Genomic DNA, 19,159 nt, shown 5'->3' on the forward strand with positions numbered 1-19,159 from the left:
TAAACTATTCAGTTTTTCACGTGAACGCAACATGGCAAAAGTCAAACCTAATGACTACAGCGACACCCTGTGGACAAACCATGGAACAACACCAACATCAAATACTATCGATGTCTATTTTAATAAAAACACATCAAGTTCTGCAATACTTGACAGGAAAAACAGTTCGACAACATATCATTCATTTCAAAATATGATTTAATTGTCAAAAGTGTATCATTTACACAAAAATTCTGTATGAGGTGAAACTATGTAAATGGAAACACTTTTAAAAGGCTTTGATCATCACCAGCAGTTTCAACATCTTACCCATACAAGAGGATTGTGAGCTAGTCCAATTTCAATTCGTACTTGTCCCTGAAGACCCTGCTTCGCTCAGACAAGAAAGTCATTTAATTCCTCAGAATTTTCTAAATAAAATGATTTTGATTACGAATCCATCATCCTTTACATTGCATATTTCAAAGGGTAAATCTTTTGATAATCTTCCTTACATTTATATCTTTTTTATGTGCATGGATAACCCGTATGTGCTTTATTTAAATGCCTTTCTTCATTGGTGCATTTTGTTGCTAGGTTACTGCCTGCTAGATTAAGCAGTGATGTTTCACCAACGTTAATAAAATATAAATTAAACCCCTATAAATAGGTTATCTCAGCATCAATCATGTGAAAAAAAATCTATTCTTCATTGTAGGAAACAGCACCGGAGTTCAAGTCACTTCAGTCCAGTGATGAGCAGCTCTATAAACATGTTGTCTGTGGAGTCCGTGTGGCAGAGGTCAGAGGTCAGACGCAGCCCTCGGCTTCAGCATCTGTGAAGACGAAGAAGGCCAGCGAGTACGCAGGGAGCTGCAGATGTTCGGCCGGAGGCAGGCGGCTTCCGTCAAGGTCTGGGAACGTTTTATCATCCACCATCTTCAGCACTTTGCCGTTCAGTTTCACTGACCTGGAAGGAGGACCAGAGTCAGCTCATGAGCCCATTCCAGGTAAAGTTCAGTGCAATTCAGAACTTTAAAAAAACAAAAAAACAAAAACAGCCTGGCAAACACTGTTAACTCAAATGATCTGGCAACACCTGCGATCTGTTTGAATGAACAAAGGCTTTAACAATGGACGCCGGAGCTGCATTCAGAGTTGGAGAAGGCTGGTTCGCTGTACAAACAGGCTGAACCTTCTGGACTAAAGCAAACCGTGTGTTACACATTGACCTGTTTTCCATGCACAGCTGCCAGGAAAAACCTTTGGCTCTAAGAGAACCTGATTGACGGAGGATGATTTTTCACGTGAGAGAATTAGAGAAGCTTCCCAGCTAACTCAGTCATCGGCGGGTATATTGAGCGGCACCTGGAGTTCAGCCCTTCCTCCCCCGGCTGCTCGGGCTCGAGAACAAAAGCCTCCACTGTGCTGGAGGAGAGGCACTTGGGAAGGGAGATCCTGGCTGTCTTGTAACTCAGATTCATGGACATCAACGTGGCGGCGCCGTTTCTGTAACTGGACAGAGGAACATGTTACTCTACACTGTTTATTTAAATAAAATAACTCCACTAAGGAGCCGAGTACCTCTTTTTGTTGGCACAGTGCAAATACAGCCTCACGCGCTTACTTCCAGAAAGGCCCGTTTGCGTCATTTTCAAGACTTCCTGTCCAACAAGTCTCTTGTAGAGAAGAGACAGCCAATAATCCTGCAGGAAGAGGCCAGAAGCGTATGAAACAGGCATCCGCAGACAGACAGATGCATTAATCATGCAGGAATTGTGGCAGAGAAATCCAAATTTCCCTACATTACTGATTCAATATGATGTAAGTCATCTCTCCAGGGAATTACAGGTATTACAGGTATGGAAGTCTGAGAGCTAGAAGAGATTAAGGTCTCACTGGCAGAGGATCCAGGTTGTCGTCGATCAGGTGATAACTCCCAGCTCCAATTAACACCTGTCTCATCACGACCTCCAGGCCCAGTGAGGCTGCCAGGCCCAGTTTGTCCAACCACCTGCAGACAGCAAGTGTTCACCGACACGCTGGAAATGCTAAAAAAAACCTGCTAATCGTGCTTCACATTTCTATCTTCCTTATTTTAGAGTGCACGAGCTGTGGTGCGAGCAGCTGGACTACTCCGAGGGTTTGGAAAGTAAACTTAATTAAGCAGGAAACAGCACTTCTGAGAAGTCCCAGCCCTCATGGCGTTCACTTAGGGAAAGAGCACATGCACTCTCCAGCATGTGCAACAATTGCTTGACTTTAATCCAAACCAGAAGGTATTTAATGACTGAAATGCAGACATGCCATATTTATTCTATAGTTTGAAGTGGAGTTTTATGCCAATATACAGCCACAACACGCAGAAACTCACATGAATCCTGCGGCAAATGTGTCCGACAGTCCCGGGGCCCCTCCTCCGTAGGCCGAGCTCGTCTCTCCCAGCCACACTGGCTTCCCAGGAGACACCTGATTAACTTCCTGAACCAAGAGAAACGGGTTGACTTGAACACCTGACACCTCTGTGTCCATGCACACATGAAACTGCATGTTGTTACCTTCAAGACTTCCTCGATCTTGACAGCCAGGGTGTCCAGGATGTCGGGATTTAGAAAATCCTCCAAGGAGGTGTCTCTGCCATTCACATAATAACTGGGGAAGAGGAAAGAATGAGCGACTTAACATGATTCATTCAGAATTCTGATAATTACGGTATTTGAATGATACTGTTGGCCCAACTCACTGGTGCCAGGTGCAGGCGTCCACTGCCCCGGCTCCACTCTGCAGAAACCTACAGCCGCAACACACACGGCAGGATGTTGGCTCACATGGCTTTAACAGTCATTGTCGCCACGTGTGCAGACTTCCCCGTTTGACTGAATGTGCATTAAATCAGCAGCAGACAAAACTTGCACTGTAAGAAGAGACTTCCTCGCTCTGTTTGACACCAGGAAGGAGCGGAAAGCCCACGTGACCGTGTCATTCGATTAGAAAGAGGATCCAGTTCAGCTCTGAATAGTCTCAATTATTCCAGGGTGAAGAAACTCCACTATTCCCATCATCAGCATGTGTGTGTTGAATCATCACGTGCTAATTTCATAGTTAACATATGTGTGCAGACGGTGAGGCCTGACCCCCTCAGGATGTTGGTGCGGTGGTCCCGCGGCTGACCGACATCTGGTCCGTACAGTCTGGCGTCACGGTAAAATCTGGAATCCGACAGAATCTTCCTGAGGACAGTGAAGTCCTCTCCGAGCTGATATCCGTTCAGACGAATCCCTGCTTTCTTCTCATAGCTGTTGGGCTCTGAAGCGAAAGGTTTGTTTCAAATGGTTAAAGAAATAATAATATCAGTTTCACAAAGAATGCAGCAAAAACAAAGTTAGATTTATGGAACAAAATAGAGCTTAAATGACAATATGACTTCCTGAATAAGATCATATGAAAACAGAAGTAAAACTCAGAAAGAACCGATGACGTGCTTGATGCCCTTTTTCCCCCCCAAGTCAAACTTGATTGAGAAAAAAGTCTTGAAGGTGCTAATGGTGTGGACTGGTACCGTTGCCGAGCTCCCAGGACATTCGGTACTGCTGGGCTTCACAGTACTGCAGCAGTAAGCGGGCGTTGCTGCTGTTCCACGTGTTGTCAGCAGTCCTGAGCAGAGCGTTCAGCCCGAAGACCAGATCCAAACCCGAGCAGTTGGTGAAGGCGTGCAGAAGATCCACGGTGTACTCTGAGGCAGAGACGCGAGAGCAGTGCACGTGTGTTTAACATATCTGAGGCTGCCTTAGTGTTTAATATAAAACCCAGAACGGATCATCAAAAAGGCCGATGAAGAAAGAAGAAGCACCTGTGAACTTGACTCGTCTGTACTCGCTCTGCAGATCTTCGTTCCTCAGGATCACCCGTTGCTTCATCCACTCGGTCTTCAGCCTGTGCTCCAGCGACAAGGGCAACTCCGTTTTGTCACAGGAATGTTCTAAGAAGACAATGAAACAAATTTGAACGCGTGCGAGTGTGAAGACATACGTGAATAGAAATATATGTGAGTTCACCTGAAGTAAATCCTGGTTGATACTTTTGCGGGGTGAACACCATGAAGTCTTGTCTGGTCCCTCCGAATCTTAGAAAAGCTGGATTTAATGCTTTTGCCAAGGTCCTTATCTTTGGGGAGCTGGGAAAAAAGAAACAAAACCTTTAGTGCGGATGTGGGGACTGTAAACCTTGAGAAAATGACGATAAGAAAGTTCTCAACAGTTACAAACACGTAAAAACCTCAGACCAATTAAGCGCCTTAAAGTTTGTGCCAAACAATAAACAATGCAGGTAATAAAGAAAAACAACAACAAAATAATGTCCCGTTGTGGGTAATAGAATGGCTCATTGCTCAAAGTTTATTTAATCCGTTAAACTGAAACAGAAGCGAGTTTTAAGCCCTTTTTAAAAAGACAAATCCAATCATCGCATTATTCCGGGGCCGCAGGTTCTTCGGAGCTCAGATCATCACCCGGGAGTTTAGAGGATTTAAGCGGCTTTAAATGGAAGTTAGCAGCAGATCGCAGCGCATTAACTGAGCTGACAGTAACAGGATTTACTGGAACAGGAGCGGCACGAAGCCTCGCAGCGCCCGTTTGAACTCTATTCCGCGGCTAAGAACCCACCTCAGGAGGGACATGAACTTCTCCTCCGCGGCCAGGCTGGCATCGATGGTGACGGACAGAAAGCGCGGGTCTACGCGGTGGAGCACCGCAGACAGATCCGCAATCATTGCAGCTTCCAGAACTTGTGAGGAGTTCTGGTTCTGGTCTCGGAGGAGGAATCCGCCGCTTCCAGAACCCAGGATACACAGAAGAAGAAGAAGATGCGAGCTCGCGACACGCTCCATGACGAGTGACTGAGCCGCAGCTCGCGCACACCACTTCCTGCGCTACTTCCTTGTTTACATTGGCCAGAGCCGCGATTCATCCATCGGAACGGACGGAACATCACCGGCTCCGGGGCCGAGCGGGCGAACCTGTGGGCCGGGGCCGTCTGCGGAGGCAAACAGCCTGTTGATGGAAGGTCGGGTGAGGTCTCAGTCACCCTTCAGGTACCATCTGTTACTTTTCTTCGATGAACTGACTGAAAAGTCACATTACAGTTCGTTATTTTGTCGAAACTCGGCTATGTGTGCGTTATATAAAATTAGTATAAATTAGTATATTAGTTTAAAATAAAGTACTATTCTGTTTGAATAAAAGTCAATTGAAAATGTCTATTGGTAATAATTTGGCTTACGTTCATGACTATGTCGCCGCTAGGGGGCGGCGCAACGGCTTGTATTTCAAACTCCCGTGACAAAGTACTTTTAAATTATTGCTAATTTTGAAATCTTTTTGCCTTGCTCCAAGTGTCTTTTATTTATTTACATTTTTTGGTTCATGATACTGTGAATGTGATTATACATTTATTTACTTAACCTTTATTTAACCACTCCCGTTGAGGTTAACGATCTCTTTTACAAGAGAGAGTTAGAGTTAAGTCATATAAAGTTAAAGATTGTTAAAAACAAGTACATGAAACAATAAAGCAATAAAATGGTAAAACCATAAAACAGTACAATACATTCCTTGTTATAACGCCATAAAGCATACAAGTGTTTTTTGGAGGTAATTCCTCACGTCACGGTGCATGACAGGAGAACCTTTTGTCCAGATCTATCAAAAACTGGGGCACGTTCAAACGCAGCCACTTCGAGGTTCACAGATGAAATCTACTAGATAGAGAGAGGCTTGTAAAGGGATTCTGGGAGTTTTCTCAGCATAGCTTTATAGATTAATATCTTCTACAAATACTTATCGATGTCTAACCAACCGGCTCATTAAAAGTGCAATGGTGAGTGATAAAAGCATGGTAGTGAATCAAGGATCTGTAAGGTGGAGGCTACCATTAAATAAGCAAAAAAAGAACACAATTAATCATTCAAGTACCTTAGTTTAATAGGTGCGCATAAGGTGATAAAAAGCAATATTTATAAAGAGTATAAATAAATAGGGCGAGGTGACATTTTCTGTTTTTTGTATTTATGGTGTGGGCAGATCTAAAGGAACCATTAACAGATCGTCGACCTCCTCCTGAAGAGCTGCAGCTTTCTCATTCACAAGCATCTGGAACACAGATACATCACCTGATGAAGAAAGGGCTCCTGTTAACAATTATAAATATAAAACTCAGGTAATGGGGACACCCACCCTAGCAGAGGCCACTAGCTGAACGGCTTGTTTCCTGTACAGGTTTTCAATAGTCTTGGAGAGGGCAGCAGGGTCAGCGTTGGCCAGGTGAGACAGCGTTTTATAGCCGGCCTTATACAGCTGCTTTGCTCGCGACTGCAGAAAGAAAACGATGTTTTCTTTAAGATGACAGGGATGATGTGAAATTGAGTGGTCAGTGCGTTTCTGCAATAGACTTTAATAAATCCAGTCCAAACGAATCTGAGCTAAGAGACAAAAACATGCTAGTTGTGTTCGTTTAGTCACATTTATGCTTCTAGATTCGCTTGAAAGACTTTGCAATTTGGTCAACTATTTAAATGATCCTCTCGTCTCTCCACACTAACCTCCATGACTCCAACCACCTCCATCAGGGGGATGAGCTCCGCCGTCACGCAGTAGCTCAGCCTTCGCATCAGCTCCGTCAGCAGAGCTTTGAAGGGCCAGAACTCCTCCAGCTCCTGAATACGAGCATGAAGGAAGCACTGTTCATTTAACAGGCCTGGAATCACTTTTCATCAGCTGTCATCGTCAGGTTTGACTCTAGCTCCCCCTCCCCCAGCTGTCCCAATATTCCTCTGGATAACAATGGGTCCCCTTCACACCTCCCAGAGCCCCTAACACCTCTGCCAACTTCTTCCCCCTCCCCCCTGCTGACACCCTACATGGATCCCAGCATGTCACCCATCCCCCCGACAGGACTATCCTTCACGTCTGGCCAGGTGAGGAGAGAGCTGGAGAGGCTCAACCAGAGAAAGGCTGCCGGACCGGACGGCATCAGCCCACGAGTGCTGAGGAACTGCTCCAGGCAGCTGTGTGGAATACTGCAGCACCTGTTCAACCAGAGCCTTCATCTTCAGAGGATCCCAGTGCTTTGGAAGACATCCTGCCTGGTCCCGGTGCCAAAGAAGACCCATCCTGTGGCACCGAGTGACTACAGGCCAATAGCACTGACCTCCCACATTATGAAGGTCATGGAGCGGCTGGTGCTGTCACACCTCAGACCTCTGGTGAGCCCCTTTCAGGACCCTCTGCAGTTTGCCTATCAGCCCAAGGTGGGGGTTGATGACGCAGTGATATACCTGCTGCAGAGGGCTTACTCCTCCTTGGACAGACTAAACACCACAGTGCGGGTCATGTTCTTCGACTTCTCTTCTGCCTTCAATACCATCCAGCCAAGACTGCTGAGGGCGAAGTTGGAGAAGATGCAGATGGATGCTCCCCTTGTTTCTTGGATCGAGGACTACCTGACAGGTCGGCCACAGTTTGTGAGACTGCGGAGCTGTGTGTCCGACCCCCTGATGAGCAACACAGGAGCTCCTCAAGGAACTGTGCTCTCCCCATTCCTGTTCACCACCTACACAGCCGACTTCCAGTACCACTCTGAGACATGTCATCTCCAGAAGTACTCGGATGACACAGTCATAGTCGGGTGTGTGGAGAATGGACAGGAGGATGAATACAGGGACCTTGTGGAGAGTTTTGTCAGGTGGAGCAGGGAGAACCTTCTGCAGCTCAACGTGACCAAGACGAAGGAGATGGTGGTGGATTTCAGAAAAAGCAAGTCCCCACCCTCCCCAGTCTGCATCAGTGGGAAGGACGTGGAAATAGTCCCATCTTACAGGTTCCTGGGTGTTCAGCTGGACAATAAACTGGAGTGGTCCACAAACACCGATGCTGTCTACAAGAAGGCCATGAGCAGACTCTATTTCCTCAGGAGACTCAGGTCCTTCAGTGTTTGCAGCAGGATGCTCCAGATGTTCTACCAGTCTGTTATGGCTAGCACCATCTTCTTTGCTGCAGTGTGCTGGGGTGCAGGCATTAAAGCAAAGGATGCCAACAGACTCAACAAACTCATCAAAAAGGCAGGGTCTGTTGTTGGCTGTAGACTTGATAACTTGGACGAGGTGGTGAGGGACAGGATGGTGTTGAAACTGCGGACAATCATGGACAGTCCCTCCCACCCCCTCCATAACACAGTGGACAAACTGAGGAGCAGCTTCAGCAACAGACTCCTGCAGCCTCGCTGCTCCAAGGAACGGTACAGGAAGTCATTCCTGCCGTCCGCCATTAAACTGTACAATTCACTCAAACCAACTCAACAATAATTGTGTAATGTTTATGTTGTAATTTTATTTCTAATTTATTCTATATTTATGTATATATGCTTATAATATGTATATATTATATTATGTATATATTATATATATGCTTATAATATATGCTGTATATATGCTTATAACATTCTAATCTATCTGTATTTATTTTTTTCTGTCTCTTTACTCTGCATTCGCTGCTACTATAATTCAATTTCCCCACGGGGATGAATAAAGTCCATCTTAATCTTAATCTTAATCTTAATCTCACCTCTGCAAAGTGCAGCACGCAGGAGCAGAAGGCCGAGGAGGAGCTGAGGAGCGTCTGGATGAAGCCACGGCTCAGATGGAACTTTTCGGCCACGCTCCACAGGTTTGTCTCCTTCAGTAAAGTAAACAGCACCAGAGCCAAATACATCCGCTTCACCACATCCATGTCGACACCCTGGACACCCAACAACAAGCAGCCGCTAAAGCGTTGTCATTTTGCAAAGTTGCTGCTGCAGCACATCGTCCTATGAGTCTCCTGAGGCGTACTCCACCTTTTTCACCGTCTGCCCCGCAACTTGTCTGACAACAAAACTCTCAGGCACCCCGATAGCTGCGGACATCCTCTGTTCTGCAGGCGACAGCAGCGAGAACTGCAAAAAAAAGAGAGAAAATGTTAAGAGCGACTGGTTTACCCACATTTACCACAAGTAAAAGGACTTTAGGGATTCACAGCCTCGACCTGTCTGAGGTACGTCATCCATTCAGGCTTGCACTGGGAAAGAATATCGTAGGGTGTGACCAGGTAGACCAGGTGGAGGAAGCTGTTGAGCAGAAGACCATCAAGACCTTTGGTGAGGTCTTGGTACAGAACTTTGCTGTAGGCCAGATCCACCGAGCCTGAAGATGACAAGCGGAGACAAAATGACTGGGGAAGTGTCTCCTTTCACACAGACTCAGAGCAGTTCATCCTTCTGGATTATCCTTAACTTGACCCACCTTTGTAAGTGGCCCTCCCCAGCTTGGTAACCTGCAGCGAGTGACCCTGGGAGAGCTCCGTCACAGAGACGAGACCTTTGTCCTTCAGGTGCTGAACGCACCGCTGCACCACCTCCCACAGACTCCTGTCAGCACACAGCTGCTCCTGCTGGACGTACAGCAGCGTCCCGCTCAAGAAATCTCTCATCTGGTCCACTGATGTGGCAATCTGGGACCAAAATGGGGTTTCAATTCATCTCAGTAGAGACAAATGGAACAGGAAGTAGAACATCGCATGAGTAGACACAGGGGGGACAAACAGAGGGGTTTACATTTAATCCGATGAGTGAGAGGATGAGGCTCAGGAGGCCCTTTCCATCGTCGTGCATCAGGTTGCTGTAACAGTTTTCCATCGGGGCACACACCAGTGATCTAGCCTGGAGACATAAACCAAGATAGTTCAAATATATGTGTATAATACAGCACTGGTTGGAGCTGTGAAGAGCTGCTGGGCCCATTTCATTAAGCCAGCTCTCAAGTTCAGTTAACTGAAGATGACAGGCTTCATTTCAGTGTCAGTTTCGGTCTATAGATTATCATTATATCAATTTAATTCATGAATAATGTTCAAATTCCTCTAACAGAATCTTCTCTCTTAACCTACCCTCCCCCCAACACTTAAATCCCCACTATAAGAGAAAGCGTCTCACTTTAATATCTGAAACCATTCATCCATTTTTATGATAAAACCTGAAGGTTTGAATAATTAAAACAGATGTTTAAACAATCTCAGTGCCCCCTGGTGACTGAAAGAGCCTTTGACAACTCGAACCATCTTTCTGTCCTTGTCCTGGAGGATGAGGATGCTCTCGCCCACTGAGTCGATCCCCGCCCGACCGGCCCGCCCCACCATCTGCTTGTACTGGCTCCTCTTCAGGAAGTCTGTGGCCACGTATGGCGAGCGCAGGATGACTCTGAATCAAAGATGTCCGGGTGAGAAAAACAAGCGACACGAGCTTCATTGTTATTTCAGTTTTGAGGGAACTTTTGTGATTACATTCCATTTGTTTGATTTAATCACTCTCATTCATGTTTTTGGTCGCATTGATTTGCATTTCACTTTTTGGGAATTCCACAGGTTAAATGAAGTTTTCCATGAAATTACCGATTATTATTATTATTACCGGTGTAGTGTTGAAAGATGAGCTGAGCGTAACAAAAGAGGTGTAACAATAAAAAAAACAATTCACTGGTAGGTTTTAATTAACATTACTTCAAAATGAGAGTACAAAAAGTTGTTAAGGGTAAACAGACTATGGCAGCTGTAAGGGATTCTCAAATCACTTAGTTTTAATGAACAGAAAGATTAATATCAACTGATGCTATGAATTTACATCGCTACTATTTATCGCACTCTAGTGTTAGTTTGAAAACATTACAAGTGATTCCTAAAAAAACAAATCAGGTGAGACCAACCTGCGGGCAGGTAGGTTAATCCCTGCAGCCAAGGTGGAGGTGCATGTGAGGAGACAGAGGACCCCAGTAGAGTAGGCCTCCTCCACCAGCTTCCTCTCCTCTGAGGTCAGCCCGCTGTGGTGATAGGCCAGGCCGAACGGTATCGTCTTCCTGAGCACCGGACACATGGAGCCGTTCCCGCTCTCCTTCAGCTCTCTGAGGAGGATGGATTTTTCTGCCTCCCTGTGCTTGAGGAAATCCCTGGAGGAGTCAGAACTGATCACAGCACAGCCACATACAACACATCAAATTACCGGCTGGCTTACTCTTTCAGGTATCTGCAGATCATGCTTGCAACATTCTCACAGTTCTTCTTAGTGGGGCAGAACACCAGACACGAGTGTGTTGGAATGACTTCAGTCACCAGAGCAATAATGTGGTCGGGGTCAATTTTCTGCATCGAACTCGAATACTGATGGACCAGAGATGAGAAAATCCATTAATAGTGTCTTTTTACACTGTTTGTTGGAAATAGAAGCTCGTCTAGGTGATGACTAAGGTCTCTGCTTCAACTCGGAACACGCATCAACTCACTTTAAAGTTGAGAAGGCGTGAGAATCTGAAACCATTCTCTTCCTTTGGGTCGACCTCATAGATGCTGTCCTCCAGTTTAACGTACTCCTGCAGTTGGACCTGACCAGAGAAGAGTTTTAAAAGGGTGGCGGACTGAGACCAGCGACCACTCGTGACACACATTGGAACGGGTTCCTCTCAAGTCTCTTACAGGCCTGAAGTCATTGGTGTAATTTTCCGCCCTCAGAAACGCCTGCAGGTCTCTGATGTTTCCCAAAGTGGCGCTCATCCCGATGATCTGAGTCGCCTCTGGCAAAGAAACGATGGACGTGTTCATCCGCTCTGGAGGGTTTTCAACGTTCACGCAGGATGGATGTGACCGAAGCACTTACTGTTCACGTAGAGAACTTTGGCCAGCGTCATTTCGATCACAGCTCCTCTGCTGCCATCACCCAACATATGCAGCTACATATGCAAGGAAAATAGAACACTCTTCACGCCTAATCCTTCTTATATTTACAGTCAAACCATGAGATTATTGGGGTGAGTGTACCTCATCTACCACCACCAGGCCCAGGTTCTCTAGTCTGCCAGTCTCTATCAGAGAGTTAACCAGGCTGTGGGCTTTCTCTATGGTTGCAATATAAAGCGCTGATTTATTTCTCCGCTTTACGGGTGGAAATTTGCCCTTGCTGCCGGCATATTCCTCCACCATGAAGTCCAGCTCCAGGCCAAAGCTTGCTAATCCACGCACCTGCAAAGCAACCAGGCGTACCATCACCGCAGGACAGTTTTTAATCCCATCAACATCAGTTCAGCTGTGAAAATTACTCTTGGTTTGGGAAAAGCTGAAACTGAAGCTAGCACATTTTACTGTGGCTTTCTTGCTTGGCAGTACCTTTTCCTGGACCAGTGTAATGTACGGTAAAATGAAGAGGCAGTCTTTCCTCCTGCACAGCAGCTCTCTCAGGATGAGGATCTCGGCCACCAGAGTCTTCCCTCCGCTGGTGGGGAGAGAGTAGATCAGATTCTTCCTCTCCTGAACACACTCCAGGTTCAGACATGTCTCCTGCCATGCTAAAAGATGACACAATTATCATTTTACTGTCTGATTTCTCTTTTACCTGATGTAAAATATCAAAACAACCAAGCAAACATAACTGGTGAGGAAGAAAAACCTTCCCATTTAGATAAGAGGGTGAAAAATGAAGGGACTTATTTAAAACTAAAAACCCAAAATAATACCATATAAATTCTTGATTCCTCTCAGGGAGTGCAACAGGTCTTTCACTTTGGTAGGGAGGCCAAAGAAAGGCCCCAGGTCAGTTGTCTCATCAGAAACGGTCTCCATGGCCTGCATGGCGACGCTGATCTCCTCCAAAACCACAGCCTCCTTTAACATAATAGTCCGGGAAAGGCTGGAGGGAGACGCAGCGTTACAAACCATTGTCCTCTTTAACTTATCCATCATGCTCCTGCGTATGTTGGTATGTCTACTGGCCCCCCCACTATTACTTTCCATGCCAGTTCCATTAGTGCTTTTAGGTGTGGAGGTTTTATCGCCCTCCTGCAGTCTTCTCCTCTTCGCATTCTCAAGGATTTGCTCCTGAAACTGCAACTGACTGGGAGGTAAATCCTCGAAGGATTCGTCTCCGAGGGAGTCCAACACGGAGTCCGTGCGAATTTCCTGTTTAGGTTGCAGCAAACTGCTGAAGTTGGGAGCCGCCACAGCATCTGCGTCGCCTGAAGGTTGGGCATCGCGCCGCCTCTCGTTTTGTTCTGCATTGTCAAGCTTTGCCAAGAGAGAGCTGTCCTCCAGGATACTGTCATAGCCTCCAAATAAATCCTCACTGTCACTGCAGTACTGGACAAAAGAACGGACAAATATAAAGTTGTGGTCCTTTAATATCTTAATCCATGCAATGGTATTACTGACTTTATTAATGGAAGATATTTAGGTGAATTTTTTGATTCTGATCATCATGAGAAAAGGTTGACAGCTTACAAAAATTCCCGAATCCTTCCAGTTGGGCCCAGATCATACCTCAGTGGCTTTTACATCAGCCATGATGCTGCCAATTCTCCAGTTTTTGGAGCATTCTTCCAAACAGACGCCCTCTCCCTTCTTGGCAGGTGTCAGGAGTCTCTTCAGTAGGCTCTCCCTGGTCCTCTTCCTGGAGGAAACTCTTTTGACTTTGATTTCTTGCTTTCCAGCATTCATCACAGTCCAGTCGCAGCAGCCACACCAAGCAACGAATGGTGCTCCATGTCAAATAGGGTGTGCTAATAAAATCATTTCTTAATTGTCTCACTCTTATTGTCTAAAAATATTCACGTTGCGAAAAACCGTTAAATAACCTAAGCCTAGCTAGCTCATTCCTGTTAAAGAGACTACATTAATTCCCTTTGCGAACTAATTGGTAACAGTTGGTCCTACGGCTGAAATACAACGAAATACAGAAAATAATGTTTGTAAAAGTATTTTTAAAACGTGCAGCGTTGCTCTTGTGTTTAGTTTTCAATTGAAAAGAGAGCAAACTCGTTTGAAATTTGACAACACCGTCGTCACAGCAAGACAAGAATCCCAACATCGCTTCCGCTTTTGCTTTAAAGGCTCAAACTTGCGTATATAAATGCTCAATCAATCATTACCCTTAAAATTTTAGTTGATTTCTAGCGTATACATAACAGACAGTCGCTATAAGGTGCTGATGCGAAAGAAACAATGTGTCTATACTTCATACAGAAGTAGCAAGAGTCTTTTACGAAAGTAACCATGGGTAACTATCTTGCTGCAATGAGGTCTATGAATCTTTGTATGTGTAACATTTATTTCCTTCCGTAAAAACATTAGCCCCCCGCCGTATTCTTGCACAAGAGGCGTACAATTTCCAGAAATACTACGCTGTGTATATTTTAAAGAACAAATTATTCCATCCATGTATCGCTTTCTTTATTTAAAATGTATTTTTAATAAATGATAATCGCACACATGCTGCTGAAACCAGAGTGCATAGAGGTGGCAACTTCTATTGTGTAACACAGACGAAGCAACGGATGTCCTGTTTCATAACATCCTATCGTGTGTTGGGTCAAAATGTACACACTGAGAATCTTGCAGAGGTTAAAACCTGGTTTATCGCCACATGGGAACATAAGTAAGGCAACAGGAATACACACATCTGCATCTATTACGTATAAACAAAGTTGTTTATTTCAAAAAGTGTATGGAGCCACGTTCATCAGATAAGCCACAAATATTGATGCTAATGCTAAAGACAGCAACGATTCGATCATTTGTAATCTCTCGTAGGTTTAAGGAGTCTAACGGTCAAACCAGACGTTGCCAAAGAAGACGATGGCGTGGTGGGTAACAAATTCATGTTTTATTAGTAGTGCATTTGCAATGCGACGTTTGATACTATTTTGTTTCATCTCAAAGCTTGTCAAGATGGAAAACCCGTACAAAGAACCCCAAAAAGGATGCCTCCTCTGTAACGTGACAGTGGACTACAAAAACATTCAGGTGAGCCTGGTACCTGTAGTTCTTCAGGAGTACCAGGTTTACGGTTCTATTTAGGATTCTAATTAATTAACACCATTATATCACGTGTTTTCTTCACAGAACCTCACCTGTATTCATTTTCAGATAGCATTTTGTCTTAAGCTGCTGTCTTCCACTCACCATCTTTACATGTAGTAACACACCTGTCTCCTCCCCAGCTCCTTTCCCAGTTTATCTCACCTCACACTGGACACATCTATGCCCGACATTTCACAGGTGAGCTGCTTCTGTCTGCTTTCTGCTGCTGTCGATGTCTGAATCAGTTTTGGAATTTTTTCATTTTCTCACTGTTTTCATTTTAGGTCTTTGTGGAGTAAAGCAAAAGCAGGTTGCCAAAGCAATAAAGAAAGCTCAATCAATGGGTGAGTTTTGTATTGAAGTAGTTCAATGCAAAATGTGTACTGGCTTTATTATGTCTTTTTTTTATTTATAATTTCTTAACATCTAAATGTGTTGTTTTCTTCTTTCAGGTTTTATGTCAGTTACTCACAAGCATCCCCAGTTCATGAGAGACCCCAATATTTGTGCTGTCAAACAGCTGAATTAGTATTTTTCTTGTTCAATAAAATGTTGCCGATGAGCCGTCTAACTGATTTTTGCCTGATTTTCCTAATGCAAATTCAACACAAATAGAAAAGTCCCTGGTTTCAGGTTTAAAGAGACAATAACAGTTGATCTGGTGCTATTATGATAAAAAAAATGTTTGGCAGAATATTTTAGAAACCAGCTCTGGATTGAAAACTGTATCTTGGATCATTGGTTCCTGCCATACACTGGTCATGTGACTAAGCTCCTGATTTTCAACACCGGCAAAAGTAAACATGTTATCATTCTTGTTCAAACACATCAAGGTCAGGTCTCAATCCACGTGATTCTGACTAAAAATGCAACAGTGGCACAGCTTGGCTCAGATGAATGTATCCCCTGCACACTGGAGACATGAAAACCATTCAGACTAGTTTTGCAGTTTTTATAACACCAATTGTGAGCTTTTGCATATCAAAAACATCTGTATTAATCTGGAATCAATCAAAAATATCCCAACTGAAAAAACTAAACCTGCAGAAAAGTGTAAAAGATTTTATTGTCCATCACGCTGCTAGTGCAGCTGTAGACTGCAAACGGTTTAACATAAATACACAGTATTTCTCATCAACATCTCTGGAACACTTCAAGATTCATCAGGAAATAAAACGGCTCCGTGGAAAGTTGTACATTTCCACATCACGAACTGCTTTTCCTGCGTTTGCTCTCCCTCACTGGCTGCATTTGCTTCAGTCTTTTCCAAGGGGTTAAACCGCTGGGAGGCACCAGGGAGCACAGCCCGTGGTGCTCGGCCGCGCCTGCTGCAGTGGACGCGTCGTGCGCGGTGCTGCAGCAGGCGCTGGGAACAGGAAACCCCTCGAGGGTCAATGTCTGAGTGTGAAACAGAGGCGAGCAGGCAAACAAACTTCTGATGGCTTCGTGCAGCAGCAGGTTGTTCCTTTGCTCAGGTGGACGATCGGCGGCGGCTGCAGACACATTAAAACCAGCACCATGAAGCCTGGAACTCAAACGTGCCGGATCACTTGATTCTTTGCGGAGATTCAGACCTTTTGCGACTGCGTCCTGCTTCTTCTCCCCCAGCGTTCTCCTGAGAGCTAAAAGGTCCGCCTGCAGTGCCTCCACAAGCCGCTCGCTCTCTTCCACCTCTCTGCATGCTTTCTAACAAACAGGAAACAAATGTGTAAAATGGAACCTTCAAACATAACCTCAGTGCCCCCCCACCCCCAACCCCACCTGCAGCTCCGACTGCAGAGAGTCGTTCATCTTGTTCACTTCACTGACTTCCTTTAGGAGCCCGTTGGAGCAGAAGAATTTAGGGCTGGAACAAAAGAAGAGGCGTTTAATGATTTTGTGACAAAACGAATCAGAAAATCTCGACCGTGCGCAGGATCAGACCCGTGTTTCTTCATGGTGAGGTTATAACCTGCGGCGGAACACGGAGCGGACACCTTCCAGTAGGACAACTGTTCCAGTAACCCCAGGTTATTGACCAGCACAGGAACGTTTGTGAACCGTCTGCAGGCAGAACATGAAAACACACAAATCAGTGTACAAATACAGTTAAATGTAGGTTCAGACATGGTTACACGAGACAACATGATGGCATTCCACTGTCAAATAAATAAACAGAGATTCATAAATGAAATGCCGACCTGCTGCGTGAGATGAAGGCAGCGTACTCCATCCTGTGGGTTGATCCTGTCGGCGACACGCTGCTGGGAGTCAGCAGCAGGAAGATCAGGTGAGGGTTGGACAGCGCGCTCTTCAGCTTCTCGTGGACGAGCTTTTCTCGGAATGTCATCTGCTGTTCCGTGTTCCTGCGTTGTCTGTACCAACCGATGATGCTCTCCTGTGGGGCGGGGACGGGGGCGAGTGTAACACTATTCCGGTGCAGCTGAAATGCGATAAACCGCGCGATAAACGCATTGATTTTACCTGCTTATTGTCGGCCAGGAGTTTCGTTATAACGTCCATATTCACGTCACTGACAGCGTTGTAGAAGCTGAAAACACACAAACCGTCACAAGAGAACGACTGTGAACATCTGGGATCACATATGGAAGGTATTATCCATTCTATGCAATACTCACTTGTTCAGTTCATGGCAGGGGAGGTGCTTCTGTACATCTGTTTTAGGAAAAAAGAGGCTTTATCGAGTGATCTAATCCTTAGTGTGTGTCGTGGAATTTTTTAGCCGTTTGGAGAAGAAAAGCTATTAATCTAAGTTACTGCGTAGGAGATGGTTTTAATCCAGTCAGTCGGTCAGGATACACACACGGAAGCATGCGGAGAGATCTCTACTAAATGTACACAGTTCTGATCTTATATAGTTGAAGGCCCGCCTCTGAGGCGCGGACGTCTTCACAGCATGTGTTTGCTGCATGCACAGGACACAGGACGCCAACACAGTAGGTGTGCTCTGTATGCACCTCAGGAGTTTGGTGCCTTCACAGCAGGTGTTCCGGCTGGCGCAAGAAGCCAGCCGGACTCATAAACAATACATTACTCCTCATGGACCTGCACTATTTCTTACCACTCACTATTTATGTATATACTGTATATAAGTCTTATTTTATTTTATTTATCTTATTCTAGTGTGGTGTTGATGTCTAGTGTTATGTTGAATGTCGCAGCGGCACACCATGACAAATTCCTAGTTTGTGTAATACTGTGTATTACATGAACAATGGCAATAAACCTTCTTCTGATTCTGATTCTGAAGTTGAATGACTGAGGATGCCCCCCCCCCCCTCAGTCCTTTGACGCTGGTCTTCCTTCAACCTTTGTTTCCATGTAAATGAATGAGGAACCAAATGGACTCCGTCTGCTCTCCCAGTCTCCATCACACCCTTCCTTTTGTTCTCAATTTACATTTCACAATAGAATTCCATTTCAAATTCCTCCTTTTGTATACAATTTACATTCCACAATCAAATTCCATTTCATGTGTCCAGATATAACTCACTGTATATTTCCTCAATGTGAATGTGATCAGCCTGGGAGTCATTTATGGTGACCTGCTCTTCAATTTTGCTCTCTCCCAGGATGAAACCTTCCTGCAGAAAGGTGAGACAGAAACAAACTGTCATTTTAATCAAAAAGAACGTTTCCGATTCCATTTACAGTGCATTGATGCCGTTTGATTATTCCACAAACTATATGTTTATTACATTTACTTTATTACAAATGGATGGGAATTCAGATTTTAGCTGTAACATATGTCGTATATATCCAAAGATCTACACAAAATGGACCCAATTCCATAAGTCCCTCTCGCATTTAAATGTGCATCAAAGGGGACAGCGCACTTAATTTGGTTAAAAATTTTGTAGAATGGGAGTCTTGAAAATAATTTACACCCATTTATTCCCCTGCGACAAATGACAGTTGAAAATAGTCTAAGTAATAACGCGTAACTAATGAAGTTACGCGTAACTAATGAAGTTACGCGTTCCTTAATGAATAACATTGAAGTTATATTAGCTCTCATGCCTGTCTTGGAAATGTTGACCATATGCCAAGCAGTGCGAATCGCAATATATATCGTTAAGTAGATGGTGGGCGTTATTCTCACCACGTCGGAATCACTGTTAAGATGATGGAACATTAAAGAAGCTAAAACAATTCCAGGCACACGAACTGTTGGCTCCGCCGCCATGCTGTTTGTTTTCCGCTCGCCTGAGGAGCGCTACTACTGCGCACTGTATTCGCAGCCGCGGTGGAATGGTGGA

The 19,159-nt window shown here is 44.9% G+C and overlaps 4 protein-coding genes and 1 long non-coding RNA gene across 7 annotated transcripts; 2 read left to right on the forward strand and 3 right to left on the reverse strand.

The window, feature by feature from the left end:
* Positions 1 to 180: 180 nt before the first annotated feature.
* On the reverse strand, positions 181 to 4,896 carry hpse (heparanase). Its single transcript, XM_011604810.2, has 12 exons — positions 4,641 to 4,896; positions 4,035 to 4,153; positions 3,830 to 3,958; positions 3,539 to 3,712; positions 3,114 to 3,285; positions 2,723 to 2,770; positions 2,538 to 2,631; positions 2,354 to 2,460; positions 1,879 to 1,993; positions 1,564 to 1,685; positions 1,348 to 1,494; positions 181 to 949 (listed from the first exon to the last, which is right to left on the reverse strand). The coding sequence occupies exons 1-12, from the start codon at positions 4,862 to 4,864 to the stop codon at positions 790 to 792; spliced, it is 1,611 nt and encodes a 536-aa protein (XP_011603112.1). The 5' UTR covers positions 4,865 to 4,896; the 3' UTR covers positions 181 to 789.
* Positions 4,897 to 4,929: 33 nt separating this feature from the next.
* LOC115250138 (uncharacterized) lies at positions 4,930 to 6,743 on the forward strand. Its single transcript, XR_003888697.1, has 3 exons — positions 4,930 to 5,068; positions 6,057 to 6,296; positions 6,602 to 6,743. It is a non-coding gene; the product is annotated as an uncharacterized lncRNA (long non-coding RNA).
* Positions 5,933 to 14,137, reverse strand: helq (helicase, POLQ like). Of its 3 annotated transcripts, none has more exons than XM_003965459.3 (18): positions 13,362 to 14,136; positions 12,563 to 13,181; positions 12,216 to 12,394; positions 11,871 to 12,071; positions 11,710 to 11,782; positions 11,529 to 11,626; positions 11,339 to 11,437; positions 11,071 to 11,216; positions 10,766 to 11,005; positions 10,122 to 10,263; positions 9,622 to 9,726; positions 9,311 to 9,518; positions 9,054 to 9,211; positions 8,866 to 8,964; positions 8,595 to 8,768; positions 6,575 to 6,688; positions 6,210 to 6,344; positions 5,933 to 6,125 (listed from the first exon to the last, which is right to left on the reverse strand). In XM_003965459.3, the coding sequence occupies exons 1-18, from the start codon at positions 13,536 to 13,538 to the stop codon at positions 6,042 to 6,044; spliced, it is 3,051 nt and encodes a 1,016-aa protein (XP_003965508.2). In that variant the 5' UTR covers positions 13,539 to 14,136; the 3' UTR covers positions 5,933 to 6,041. The 3 variants fall into 3 exon arrangements, with proteins under 3 accessions (XP_003965508.2, XP_011603111.2, XP_029693138.1); XM_011604809.2 differs by having other exon boundaries at positions 5,933 to 6,145; XM_029837278.1 differs by lacking the exons at positions 5,933 to 6,125; positions 6,210 to 6,344 and having other exon boundaries at positions 6,627 to 6,757; positions 8,591 to 8,768; positions 13,362 to 14,137.
* Positions 14,138 to 14,335: 198 nt separating this feature from the next.
* On the forward strand, positions 14,336 to 15,471 carry mrps18c (mitochondrial ribosomal protein S18C). The gene is made up of 6 exons (XM_003965460.3): positions 14,336 to 14,475; positions 14,631 to 14,683; positions 14,760 to 14,843; positions 15,041 to 15,098; positions 15,185 to 15,244; positions 15,353 to 15,471. Exons 1-6 carry the CDS (start codon positions 14,415 to 14,417, stop codon positions 15,427 to 15,429), a joined length of 393 nt encoding a protein of 130 aa, XP_003965509.2. The 5' UTR covers positions 14,336 to 14,414; the 3' UTR covers positions 15,430 to 15,471.
* Positions 15,472 to 15,837: 366 nt separating this feature from the next.
* abraxas1 (abraxas 1, BRCA1 A complex subunit) lies at positions 15,838 to 19,159 on the reverse strand. Its single transcript, XM_003965461.3, has 9 exons — positions 19,003 to 19,159; positions 18,394 to 18,484; positions 17,519 to 17,555; positions 17,364 to 17,430; positions 17,081 to 17,277; positions 16,824 to 16,943; positions 16,662 to 16,746; positions 16,475 to 16,586; positions 15,838 to 16,393 (listed from the first exon to the last, which is right to left on the reverse strand). Exons 1-9 carry the CDS (start codon positions 19,084 to 19,086, stop codon positions 16,107 to 16,109), a joined length of 1,080 nt encoding a protein of 359 aa, XP_003965510.3. The 5' UTR covers positions 19,087 to 19,159; the 3' UTR covers positions 15,838 to 16,106.

This window comes from Takifugu rubripes, chromosome 6 (genome assembly GCF_901000725.2).
Source record: "Takifugu rubripes chromosome 6, fTakRub1.2, whole genome shotgun sequence".
NCBI lineage: Eukaryota > Metazoa > Chordata > Actinopteri > Tetraodontiformes > Tetraodontidae > Takifugu > Takifugu rubripes.